This window comes from Grus americana, chromosome 2 (genome assembly GCF_028858705.1).
Source record: "Grus americana isolate bGruAme1 chromosome 2, bGruAme1.mat, whole genome shotgun sequence".
NCBI lineage: Eukaryota > Metazoa > Chordata > Aves > Gruiformes > Gruidae > Grus > Grus americana.
The window spans coordinates 96,772,656-96,784,913 of record NC_072853.1 but is presented as its reverse complement, the minus strand read 5'-3'; the positions used below and the strand labels follow the sequence as shown (position 1 = coordinate 96,784,913).

The window sequence follows — 12,258 nt, the reverse complement described above, 5'->3', positions numbered from 1 at the left end:
CTAAATCTTTATTTTTCCTAAGCGAGGCAGAAATATTTCGTTGGGATTGTGATGGCTGGAATGCCTGGGGAATCTGGAATCTGGTAATCGAAATTAGGGGAGAAGTCAGTGAAACGCAGGAGGATATTGAAGCGTCTCAGTGCAGGGGCCATTTCCCAACACGCACGCACACTGCTGTCTGAGTTCATCGAAAATCATCCCACGTGGAGCCTTACGTCCGGTATCGCGGGGCGGGGGGGGGGGGAATGCAAGAGAAAACCCAAAACAAACCAAAACACAGCAGATTGCTCAATGCTGTCTGTAGGCCAGTTAGAAGGGGGAAAAAAAAAAATGCTGTCTGCTTGGCCGAAGCCCAGCTTACCCATGGGGACAGCCTCCGCAGGGGTGAGAAGGGCACCCTCGCTCCCCATCCTGCGTGGGGAAGGTCCGGCTGCAGGCTGGGGCACGGTACCCGCTCCCTGCTCCCCGCTCCCCGCTCCCCACCAAGGCACCCATGAAACACTCAGGTGGCAATTACTGCTGATAGCACTGCAATTACGCGGGCTCTGGCCCAAAAAGGAAATGCCGTATTTCCAGTGTTAATTAGGGCTGCTTGGCGAGGTGGGAGGAGAGGGAAAAATGAACATATTCATGGGAACTTTTTGGATTGCTTCATTTTAGGATCATTGCACGAGTATCAGCTCTTCTCTCCCGTACCCCAGCCCCGATGGTGCGATAACGCCACAGCAGGGACCAGGGGCTGTCTGAAGGGGAACGGCAGCGAGTAAAGCAGCAGGTAGGCGAGACGCCCCGCTCAGTGCTCAGGTTTTGTCATCCAAGGCCTTTGCCCCGTGTCTCCATCCCTGCCAGAGCTTCAAAGCGACGCGGGGTTTGGCCGACCTGCCGCGCAGGGTTGTGAAGGATCCCAGCTGCGTGGAGCGGCGTAAAGGCGGCAGAGCCTTTTCCCACAAAAAAATGCCAACGCTTGCAGTGATTTTCAACCCCAAGGACCTTTGCCTACAAATCCTCTCAGCTTCCTTGCCACCTCCATAGCCTATCAACAAATCAACTCATTTTTCTTTCACAGACCGTTAGGTTTCCCACTTCTTCCTTTGGCACAAGGTTAAAACAGTCGCAGAGGCTTCCCAAGCTGAGCCGGAGACATGGCTGCACCCATAGCTACGAGTGAGGAAAATACTGCTTGTTTTCACTCGCTACCCGAAGCGTGACAGCCTGTTACACAAAATCAGCAGCAAAGCTCCCCCCACTTTTGCAAAAAACCCTCCAAAAACTTATGTAACTCCGCAACTAATCTTCACTAATCTTGAGCAAGGCATTTAAATCCAGGGAATAAGCCTATTCTTGTCGTCCCCCGCTCCAGCCTATCTGTACAGCAAAAAGGGAAACAAACAGAAGCAAAGTTCACAGCCTTGTGAATATTCCTTTCGACGGGAGCAAAGCGGCAACGTGTCCCGAGTCTGCTCCGAAGTAAATCCTCCTGCCCTGCCGTTACCCATGCACAGCGACCGAGGACCTTAAGAGCAAAGCTGCTTTTGGACTGATTATTGCTTGCTGTTAGCTAAAGCATGGAAATCTCTACTCTCACAACGTACCATTGCCTTGCTTTTGTCTGGTATTTTTTCGTCGCCTATTCAATCACGCACATAAGAACAGAAGAGCGGCCATCTGAAGTGTTCCTTTACGGTGGGCAGTGGAAATATTTGACAGTCCTCAATCTGGTAAGCAAATCGTGTTGTACAGTGATACCAATATGTCTGTTTGTTTGTCTGCCATCTGTGCCTCAAGACATATGCAGCTGGTATATTTGCTGCTGTTAAACTGCTTTCTTCAACGGTTTATACCCCAAAGGAAACCAAGTAGGGATCCATGCTTGTGCTGTGAAATGCATTCGCAGGTTTTATGCAGAAAGAGTATCAGCCGGCAAGCTGCTTGGCTTTCAAAAAGTACTCTGAAGCTATCTGCCTCTTTGAAAAAGAGACAAGCTATCAGTGAGGAGACGGACAGAAAGATAGGGTATGTCCAGTCAGGAGACCTTCAAGTTTGATGCGTGTTATCTAATCCTTAATTCAATATATAATGCTCTTGGAGTGTGACTTCAATTTTCTAATAGGCTTTTATGTCCTGTAAATTACAGAAAAGGTAAAACAACGCATAGCACGGTGCCAATTTAGCCGTCAGGAGCACATGCTTAGTTTGAAAATCAGTTTAGAGCACGAGGGAAAGAAGTTCCAGCCTGCGGAGAGAGATGCTTTTAGCACTATTACATGTGTTTTAACAGTGCTATCAACCGCTTGCTGCATTTCCTAAAAGTACACAGAAAAACGTAGACCATAATGTGTTCTGGTTCTCCTAACAGGCTAACGTTTCACAAGGTAGAAAACAAAATGAGAGCACGTGAGGTAGATACCCTGGGGGAGAAGGCTTGTTCACAGTCCAAGTGGTTCATCAGTGACTCGCGGTGGTGGTGGCCGTGGGGTGGAAAGACTGGGAGTGTGGAGAGGGTTCCTGCAAGGGACATGTTTGGGGACCCTCGCTAGTCTGAAGGATGACCACAAGGACCACTGTAGCCTTTCGTCCATTTGGTATGACCATCAGAGTTAAATACCTGTGGGAGGTCTGGCCCGGGATACGTTTATCTCTACTTTTACTCTTCAGAAGGGATACCCTGCAGTAGCGTACAATGGAAGCCTAAAGGCTCCCCAGCTCCAAGTGGGGCCTTGGAAGACCCCTGGGGGGAGGGTTGAGAAATTTGGGTCCATTCCAACCTCCACCATTCTGTGATTTTGTGAAATATTTGCAACCAAGAGGCAGTGAATGGCACGTAAGGTGGCTACGACAGCCTGGGCTTCAGGGAGCCACAGCACCCTTCTCAGTGGCCAAGACGGCTGTGGAAGGATGAGGGCACGTATATTGCTGTATTTAGGATGGCATATGTATGGTTTGTTGCTACGTTATCTTCGTATTGGTACAACTGGGCTTTTTGTGATATTTTTAAAAAATAATTTTTCTGAAACGCTAGCAATCGAATGGTCAGGGTTCAACAACGTTAAGGATAGTCAGTTCGTCCTGCTGGGACATATGGCAGAAGACTAAAACACCACTGGCCATGTCGCTCCCTGTGTGCCCTCTCCTTTAGTTTTTGAGTAAAGCTGGCCCCATTAAAGTACCAACAATACCATCAGTCAAAATAGCATCTCCATCCCCTAGCACTGTTATGAGATAAATCACCCAGTATATGACACAGCTCTAAAACATGACATCAAGAGGAGAAAGCAAGTAACCCATCTCACAATATTTTGAAATGCAGAAATGCTCATTGAAATTAGCCTCCAGCTTCCCTCAGTGACCAGCAGTGGATGATCAGGAAAAGGCTGCACAAGACAAGAGCGTGTGTAAGCGTAAAATCAACTGTCCACGGCTCTACCTTCACAATGGCATACCTGTTTACCCAGACAGCAAATGAATCCAAGCCGAGGTAGCTTATACCCATTCAAAGTCTTCCCTTCACCTATCTAAAGGAAAACCATGCCTGTTTATACTTCTGATACCTTCCCTATCCTGTGGCAACGAGTGCCACAACACAAGCGTGCCTTGTGTGAAAGAGCAGTTCATTTTGTTGGTGTAAACCTGCTTCCTACAACTGAATTGGATGCCCCTTTACTTCTGTGTTATAATTTAATTGTCCATCCCCGTTCGCTTTTTCTTTGCCACTCATTAGAGACCTCTGCCAGATTTTTCCCCTCAGTTATTCTTTTCTGCAAGCTGGGAGTCCGAGCCTTTTTCATCTCTCTTCACAAAGGGCTGCTTCTTTCATTAAAACATCTTTGTCGCCCTTTGCGGTAGTTTTTTCTAGTTTCAGGAAGGGGTAAGTAGGGCAGGCTGCAGTGGTCGAGCTATGAGCACGGCATGGATTTATGCAGTGGCCTAAAGGTGTTCCCTTGTCTGTTGTTTATTTCTTCTTAACAATTCTTAACTCTCTATTTGTCTTTTTTCATTACTGGTGAGCAAAGAGCCAGCAGTTTGAGCGAGCTATCCACAGCAAATCAAACATTTCTTTCCTGGATGGTGATAGTTTATTTAGAACCCGCTGTTGAAAAATATATACTTGAAGTTGCTTTTTTTCCGAAATGCATTGCATTGTATTTACCAACACAGATTTTCACTTGCTATTTGATCTCTCAGACACTCAGTGTCCTGAGATTCTTTGGCAATTTTGCAGTCAGGCTTTGCTTTGACAGAAAAAAAAAAAAAGAAAAGAAAAAAAAAAGAAAAAAAAAAGATTTACAAAGCTTTACCACCTCAGTGTTCACTCCCTTCCCCAGCTCATTTACGGATCTGCTGAACAGCTCAGGTCTCATTAAATCTCCGTGAGCAGGGGCCCTCGCTCCATTTCTCCAGTCCTTTGTCTTCCATCTTTTAACCACTTATTGATCCGATCCCGAAGCCAAAACAGAGCTGTCAGCCAACGGGGAGATGGTTCAGGCTGAAGGTGTTGCCTCTCTCTTACGCAGAAAATATGGCAATGGGGCAGGGTGTGCAAAATTACTCCTTCATGGCCGGTAGTCCTTCTTCTACAGACATGTGGTTTTTTTCCAAGAGAGGATTGCCAAAGAGGGAAAAGGGGCCCCGGGGAGAGAAATGCCCTCACCCCCCCTTCTCCCATTGATCTGGACGGTGTTTGTGGATATCTCTGGGTGGCAAAGGTTTTCTGAGCCACTCTGTGAGGTAGGAAGAGGGTGAGAAGACAGTATGGCCCAGGGGGGCGTGCAGCAACCTGAGGGGCTCCACAGGACCCAGAACAGTTGTCCCATGGTTTGGCGTTAAACCACTCGCTGTTGCTGCTGAGGGCCATCAAGGAACAAGAGGTGGCTGCCAACCAGGGGGGCATCCATCAGGTGCACGCCCAACGCCTTAACACTTCTGCGCTTTTGGAAGTAGTCCCAGGAAGTTCCTCGGGATGCCGGGAGACACAGTCCCGGGAAGAAGAGCGGGCAAAAGGTTCCCGCTGGGCTGTGCTGGTTCAGCGGGGCTGCGGCGCTGGGCAGGGCTGGGCCGTGCCGTGGAGGCTTCCCCCGGAGCCGGGCACGCAGAGCGCGTCTCCAGCTCTTCTGCCTGACTCCTGCCAGGCTGCGACTGCCTCCCCTCTGGCAGCGGCCAGCTGAATCGCTTGGAGATTTTCCCCAAAAGATTCCTCTTAGCTCTTTCAAAAATCTCCTCCTTCGGAAAGCTGCCGTGCTCTGATCTGAAATGGAAATACTGGGAAACGTGACATTTTCCAGGGGATGGAAACGCAACTTGACTCCTAGCTCTGCTGGAGGGATGCTGAAAGAATTTCTTCTAGATATGTCCCTCTCTTAGCACTTCATTCAATTCCCCACTAGTCATGCGGTTCTCCCAAGAGAGCTACAGCTCTGACGTTACTTCAGATTCATTTATCTAGTTAATGATCATAGCAATCAGGATTCAGAAAGGAAATATTTTTGTAGGGAAAAGAAAAAAAAAAGAAAAGAAAAGTGGGTTTTGTATCAAAGGAGTTCATTGACCAATTATTGAACAAGCAGAAACGACAGATAAAAACGGTTTTGTATTCATTCGTCTGTTGCACAAAACAGTACAAGCTGAATCATTCGTTGCCTGAAATATCCAAGTTCATAAAAATCTGCTCACTGCTGTAAATCTATTAGTAAGTCACTGCACAACGATCGCACTGTATCTTTAAAAACTATTAATTGCAATCCTGCCCCATTTTATTCCTTACGCTTTTGTCTCTCATAATTGAAATATTTTCAGTTCTCCTGAAAGCTGTTTTTTATTTATTTAAAAATAGACCCAGTATTTAGTATACGTATTTTCCAGGTTGTTATCATGTGAACGGATGTGCGTCTACACTAACCATTGACTGTTATGTCTAATAGACTACTCAGAATATTGGATTTATCCCCCCTTAAGGGCAGAGCTTGGAGCCCGATTTATTTGTACTAGTTAGAGATTTCAATATACACATATGGCTAGATCTTATACGTGAAAGTAAATCATGTCAAGTTAGTTAAACAGAAACACCCCTTTGATCACTACAGCAGATAAAAATTAAGGTTTGCCTTTGTCACTCTGACCCCAGTTTGGAAAATCGATCTGGCCAAATTAAGCATTTCTACAGAACCCAGCACCATGAAGCTCTGTGGGGTCTAGAGAGGAAAGCAGCATCTCTCCGACAGGGATAATTATATCCACATTGTCCTCTTTGGGTTAATCATTAGCTTTCTGAATGCTTCCAGTCTTCCTTCTGTTCGTGTGGGAATACTTCAGGGGATCCTCTTTATTTACAGCGAGTGGATTTATATTCCATGAGCGGCTGCAATGCATTTGTGAGCGCCAGCACTGCTGTTTGGGAAATTCACAGGACATCTGGAATAATTTGATGTTTTCATGTCTTTTTTTTCTTTTAATGTTAACATTTTCCCATTAGTGAAGGGCTGCGAGGTTTGGATGCACCTTTCTTACAGGAATAAGCCTGGAAGAGCGCGGGTTTGGAGCTCTGGCTGAAGTCTGCCAGCGGTGCTCCCTCATAGACTGAGCGTTACTGAAATACTAGGAACAGTTCTAGCTGGTTCAGTTTCCTGGCTTGAAAACAACTTGTATATTCTTCCATTGCTACTGAAAATACAGGGTGATCGCAAACTGACTGAAACCCTTTTGAACCCACCGCGATGGACAAGGGCAGAGCTATGAGCAGCACAAAAACAAGCTCCTGAGACAGTGTTCAGACTTCTTGGGGAGTTGTTCTTCTCCATGTTCAGCCAGAGAAATGGGTCAGGTTACACGTTCAGATAAGCATTTTCCCCTACAGAAGATAACTTCGTCCTCCCCTGCATATGACAGAATATTTACCAAACCAGGAATGTGGCTGTTTTGGGACTGTTTCTTTTCAGCAATGTTTGTTTTAGTTAATTTTGAAGGGGTGTGGGGGGGGAAAGAAGCAGCCTATCCCTGTCCCATGATTAATGTAAGGCTGACCATGAACAAGATAATAATAGTCCCATCCTCTGGGAACCAGGCCTCTCCCTAATTGCTTTATTGGCAATTAGTCACCATGTGTCACCAGACTGTCACCACCCTCGTGTTCATTTTTCATGCTTTTTACAGAAAGTTATTGCTGACTTTACAGGGTGTAACAAGAGCTTCTGTTTATTACCAGGCTTTTCTTAGCCCTTCAAAGACTTGGTTTTGGTGTCCTGGTGAGGCCAAGGGCTGGCGCAGACCTCGGGCTTGAACATGTGCTTGGGTCTAACCACGCTGCGCCTCGTTACAGACTCTTCTCAACTAAATCCGTGACTCGGAGGGCTCAATCCCTACTGACTGAAATTGTGCCTGCAGTTACAGAGGCTAATTGTGATAATGGGGGGGGGGGAGAGAGAGAAAACCACATTTAAAAGAGCTTGTTTGGGTGCCTCAGAATTGAACAAAACCGTCTGTGGGTTGTGATGAAGCCGCTTGGGTTTCTTTATGTAAAAACGTGGCTGTTCACCCCACGCTCTTGAGGGGAAACACGGGGCTTTGCAGCTGAACCGGGTGGTGCACGACCTCCGATACCTCGTCCTGAGTGACCCCGGGCCAGTCGCCCAGCCCGCGTCAGCACCGCCGTACCTCCACCGCTGTGGGTCTGCGCGCGGACGGGGGACACTCCACCACTGGCACCTGGCGGCAACCGTCTGGGCTGGGGAAAGGGTAGGGAAGGAAGGATGTATCTTTTCCCTTTGCTGGGAAGCCACAAAATGGACGGGGATGGTTGCGGATAACTACAAGGATACTTTGGCCGTGCAAACTATGGTCATTTTGCTCCTCAGGAAGACTCAGCCTCTGCAAACTAAAGCTTGCAGAAACCCGTGTTTGACAACAGGCATGGTGAAATCGTAATCCCCTCCTTCCCTCAGATATTTTGATAATAGAGGAATTTCTGGTGGAAAAGCATTGCACTAATTCTGTCCCCTCCCAAGCACCACCCTTCTCGGCTCCTTCAGAAACTGATGAAGTAACCGGCCACAACTTCAGACACTTCGCTCTAAATAAATATCTGATTCAGAGTAAGATCATGGCAAAAGGATCTCATCCTGAGAGCTGTAACACAGCTTCTTTCCATTTAAGTGTCCCTAGTTGCTCCAGCAATTGCAGTAGGCTGAATTTCTCATATTACATCACTCTGGGACAACTTAGCCTTAAAAAGAAGAGGGCACCCCATGAGTTAACAGAACTGAAGTAGACTCAGTGCCGAGTGGAAGGTAGTGGGAGAAGTATTTTTTCTGTTAGGGTTTGCTTTTGTGTGTCTGACAAATCTGCTTCAGCATGATCCGCTGTGTAGGATTAGGAGAGAAAACAATCAGAAAAGCAGTATTGCCTTAAACTACAATATTCTGACAATTTCATACACAATTTGCACAATTCTGTTTTGTCACAGTGCACTTACCTAATTCTTTACAAAATCCTCCTCGCACTTTCCCCAGACAACCCCACCCTCGTTACTTGTAAATGATTGAAAGAAAGCAAAAACCAAACAAAACACCCCCACACTCCAACTCCAAAATTCATTAGTCATAAATAGTTTAACTTACTCAGTTTTAGTTACTGAAGTCTGGATCTCTGCTTTTACACGCTTAAAATCCTTTCCTGAATTGGAGTTCAGCAAAAGAAGTTCTGGTTTTGGTAACTTGGGCACCTAATTCTCATTTTAGAGTATTTGGAGCTACTTGACACTGAGATCTACTGGACCGCCAGTCCCTGGTGAGAAGACTCTGTGTTGACTAAATGATGGGAGAAACTATCTAGCAATTGCTTTACAGGAAACGTTTCCTGGCATATTTTGTTCTCTCCTGCTCAGGTACATTGAACATAACAATTAACATACAAAGTGTGAAGGAGCTGGCTTTCAACACCTCCTCCCACCCCTCCCACCTGAATCACACCACACATCTCTTGTTTAGTCTATTAAACTGTTAAAGTTATCTCCCGAACAACTTCATTTAATCGGTTTAAGTTAGTAAAAAAGATTTAGCCAACAGCTATTTCCTTCACGCCACGAACAAAACAGCTCCCTGAAGAGCAAGAACAGAGTTCATTGAGGAACGTGCTAATTAAAGCTGGATGAGTTTCCCTCATTAAGTGTAATTACTTTAGGTTTTGCAGGCTGTCTTCTATGGGGTGTCCTTCCTGGCTGATGTGTTGAGACTAATTAAGAAACTGCGATGTGCTAAGTGCGTAATTTCCAGCAGAGACCTTCTTTTCAGTGTCCTGGCTTTCCCGGTGTCCACAGTAAGTAACCTCTGTATGTAAAAATAATGTTTGCATAAATGATTAGGGGTGTATAGCATAACATGCAGATGTATAAAACAGATAAGCACTGTAGGCTTTCATTTGCCATTTGAAAATAGATTTGGACTATTTAGAAGAAGAAACAGTGCTGACCCTGTCCTGGTTGAAAGCAAAGCCTCTTGCACAAACTTCAGGGTTGCTGTCCCCGAGCAAACACGGATTGACCCCAAAGGGTGAATGAGGTGTAACCTCTCTGTTAATCTCACAGTCCAAATAGCCGTGGATTAATAAACTTAGGGCATTTCTCTAAAGGGCAGCATGGGCCAGGAGGACACGAGAGGGTACCTAAGAGGCAGCAAAATCTTACATCTCCTTCTCTGACTCCAGCGTGGCTTTAAATAAGCACTGGAGAGAAACAGAGTCACAGGACAATAATTATAGTCATAGCCAGCATCAGATTCACCACAGATCTACTCCCTCACAGACAATGGTGTTTATCAAAATGCTGTTTATCTGGTGCTGTAGGTTGGACAGGAACCAACAGGTTGCTTATACGTGTGATTTTGTGTGAGCAAAGTCTGCAGCCACCGCTGAATCTCAAGGGTCTGAGAAGCACTGCTTACATCTGGTCCACAAGCAGCTCAGCCAGCTAGCTCACCAAAAAAGTCCTGCCAGGGATGGAGACAGAGAGACTGGCTAATTTATCTTCCCTGCACAACCGTATTCACGATGCTGCTGTCATATCCCACCCCCGGCATCCTCACCGTGCCCGCAGGACAGAGGCACAGGGCAGTCTCTTTCTTCCAGCACCTCACACCCCTGAGTTCCAACCCCAGGCACAAAGTGTGCTCAAATACAAAGCCAGGCCGAAAACGTGCAAATCAGCTTCCAGGTGTCAGTAACCGACACCAAAGTTCATCTCCTCCAGTTAAGTTCTCCCCCTGTAGCTGAACTGTCTTACCGAGAACTGTTTTTACTTTGTTAGTGAGCAGGACAAATGCTGTGACTTGACAGCCAGTCCCTCGAGGAGAACTTCTGGACCGTCAAAAGATCCCATCTGCAATGGGAAAATAATAATAAAAAAAAAAATAGAAAAGAAGTTTAAAGCTAATCTAGTATTCCACAGAAAATATCAGTGTTGGCAGTTTATAAAGGAGTTTTTTCTCACAGTATTGACACAGAACACTGCACCTCAGAGTAAATACCTTTCTTTATGTTGTAACGTGTGAGATACATGAGTTTATCTGGCAATATCACCATTTTTCATGTAGGAGATGTTTTGCCTTCTCGGAAATGAAAGCACTAGCCAAATCGCATCAATTATGTTTGTCTTTCATTTTTGAAATTTATTTCATTTTGTATTTTCATTCCAGTTTGTGTCTATATCCTTTTGGACACTGTATACCTACAACCGAGAACTGGTTTACCCCAAAAGCCTTGATGGAGTCATCCCGCTCTGGTTAAATCACGCTATGGTGAGTAAGAAACGCTCCTGCCTCTGGCAGAGAAGGGAGACTTCACAATGTGCGTCCCACCATTGCGTTGTGTCGCTTTCCAGAAGAGTTTCACGGCTGCTTCTTCCTCACCTCCTCTTTCCTACTTACCTGAATCTGATGTTGAGCTGCACACAGCAAACAGATGCGTGTGCTTGAAGTCACCTCGAGAAGCCTTTTAGCACACGAGGAACGTCAGTGAATCGGTGCTTGTCAAACCTCTGAAGTCAATGAAACGATGTGTAGTCATAGGGAGGGGAAAAAAAAAAAATCTTTTCTCGGTTATTGTAGCTCAAAGAAATTGTTTCTGCAAACAAAAGTCTATGAAATACAAAATGGCTGGGAGTATAACAAAGCAGTTCTTAATTCTTCAGAAAGGTGAAAGAACCAAAGAACATCTGACAGCTCAGCAGCTAATAAGCTAATGTGTGCACAGCTTTGAATAGCTGAATTGCAATGATTGTTTACAGATTTTCTATAAATACTTTCCAGATTTCTCCTTCATTTGCTCTGGTTGTTTTTATGATGTGTTGAAGAATCACATATTTCTCATCAGTCAAGTGTAAGGAGGCTGACAGTAACATGGAAACCGTGGGTGGATTGTAAGGTCATGGAGGCCTCATGGGGCTGGTGGGAAGGGGGAGAGAAGGGAGAGGTTCAGCGCTAGACTGAATCAGAGAAGCCAGAAAGTATGAAATAATCGCACAGAAGACTCATTTCTCTCCAGACTTCATTTCTTAAGTGCAACGCTTTGCAACCCACTGCAGCAGTTGAAGGTAAATGCACGAGGTTTTGGGGCTTCTGGCTGAAGACACTTGTTAAAGGTTTTGAGCAGGCACTTGATTTAGATCTGCGTGTTCAGATACGTGTGCCGGGAATCCAAACGCACAGAGGCATGTCCGCATTACTGATATCCGAGTGATAAACTGCAGCCATCGTGCACTTTTAACCTTATCACCTGCTCTCTGCCCACCAATCCATCTCCACCGGGGCCCTTACGTGGCAGTCCAAACCTCCCTATGGTCACAAACGGGCACCACTCTCTCTCAAAACCATCACCTACCAAAAAGAAAGATTCCTCATGTCCTCAGCATCACACCGGTTTCAGGTCCGGGATGTGGTACGGGCAACTGGGTGAAGTTCAAATTCTTCACGGTAGTGGAGGTGCTGGGGAAGGGGAAGGCACAGGGTGGAGCTGAGAGGAGATGGGCTCTGCTGCTTGTTTTAATCCCGGCGCACAGCTGAGAATTTGCCCTTTCCATTTCCACATTTGTTTATGACATGGGAAGGTTGAGAGGTGCTAGGATGTACATTTTTATTTCAGAACTCTTTGCAGGAATCCCTCAAACGTATTCGTTATAACTTCTTTCTTACCTCACCTACATCTACATTTCATAACAGAGTCGTTCTGACAACAACAAAAAGCTTTTCCACTTCAGAAATGTCAAAAACAGGTGTTAAA

At 45.8% G+C, this 12,258-nt stretch overlaps 1 protein-coding gene across 4 annotated transcripts in view; it reads left to right on the top strand.

Moving 5' to 3' along the window:
• The first annotated feature begins 405 nt into the window (after positions 1-405).
• The window catches only part of ADTRP (androgen dependent TFPI regulating protein), a 35,953-nt gene continuing 24,100 nt past the window's right edge, over positions 406-12,258 (top strand). The window contains exons 1-4 of one of the 4 annotated variants that reach the window (XM_054818135.1): positions 406-506; positions 661-1,718; positions 9,169-9,303; positions 10,677-10,778. In XM_054818135.1, coding sequence (XP_054674110.1) covers positions 1,566-1,718; positions 9,169-9,303; positions 10,677-10,778 — 390 coding nt within the window. In that variant the 5' untranslated portion in view covers positions 406-506; positions 661-1,565. Of the gene's footprint in view, positions 507-530; positions 1,719-9,168; positions 9,304-10,676; positions 10,779-12,258 lie in introns of those variants that run through there. The other 3 variants (XM_054818136.1, XM_054818137.1, XM_054818138.1) reach the window with 3 other exon arrangements.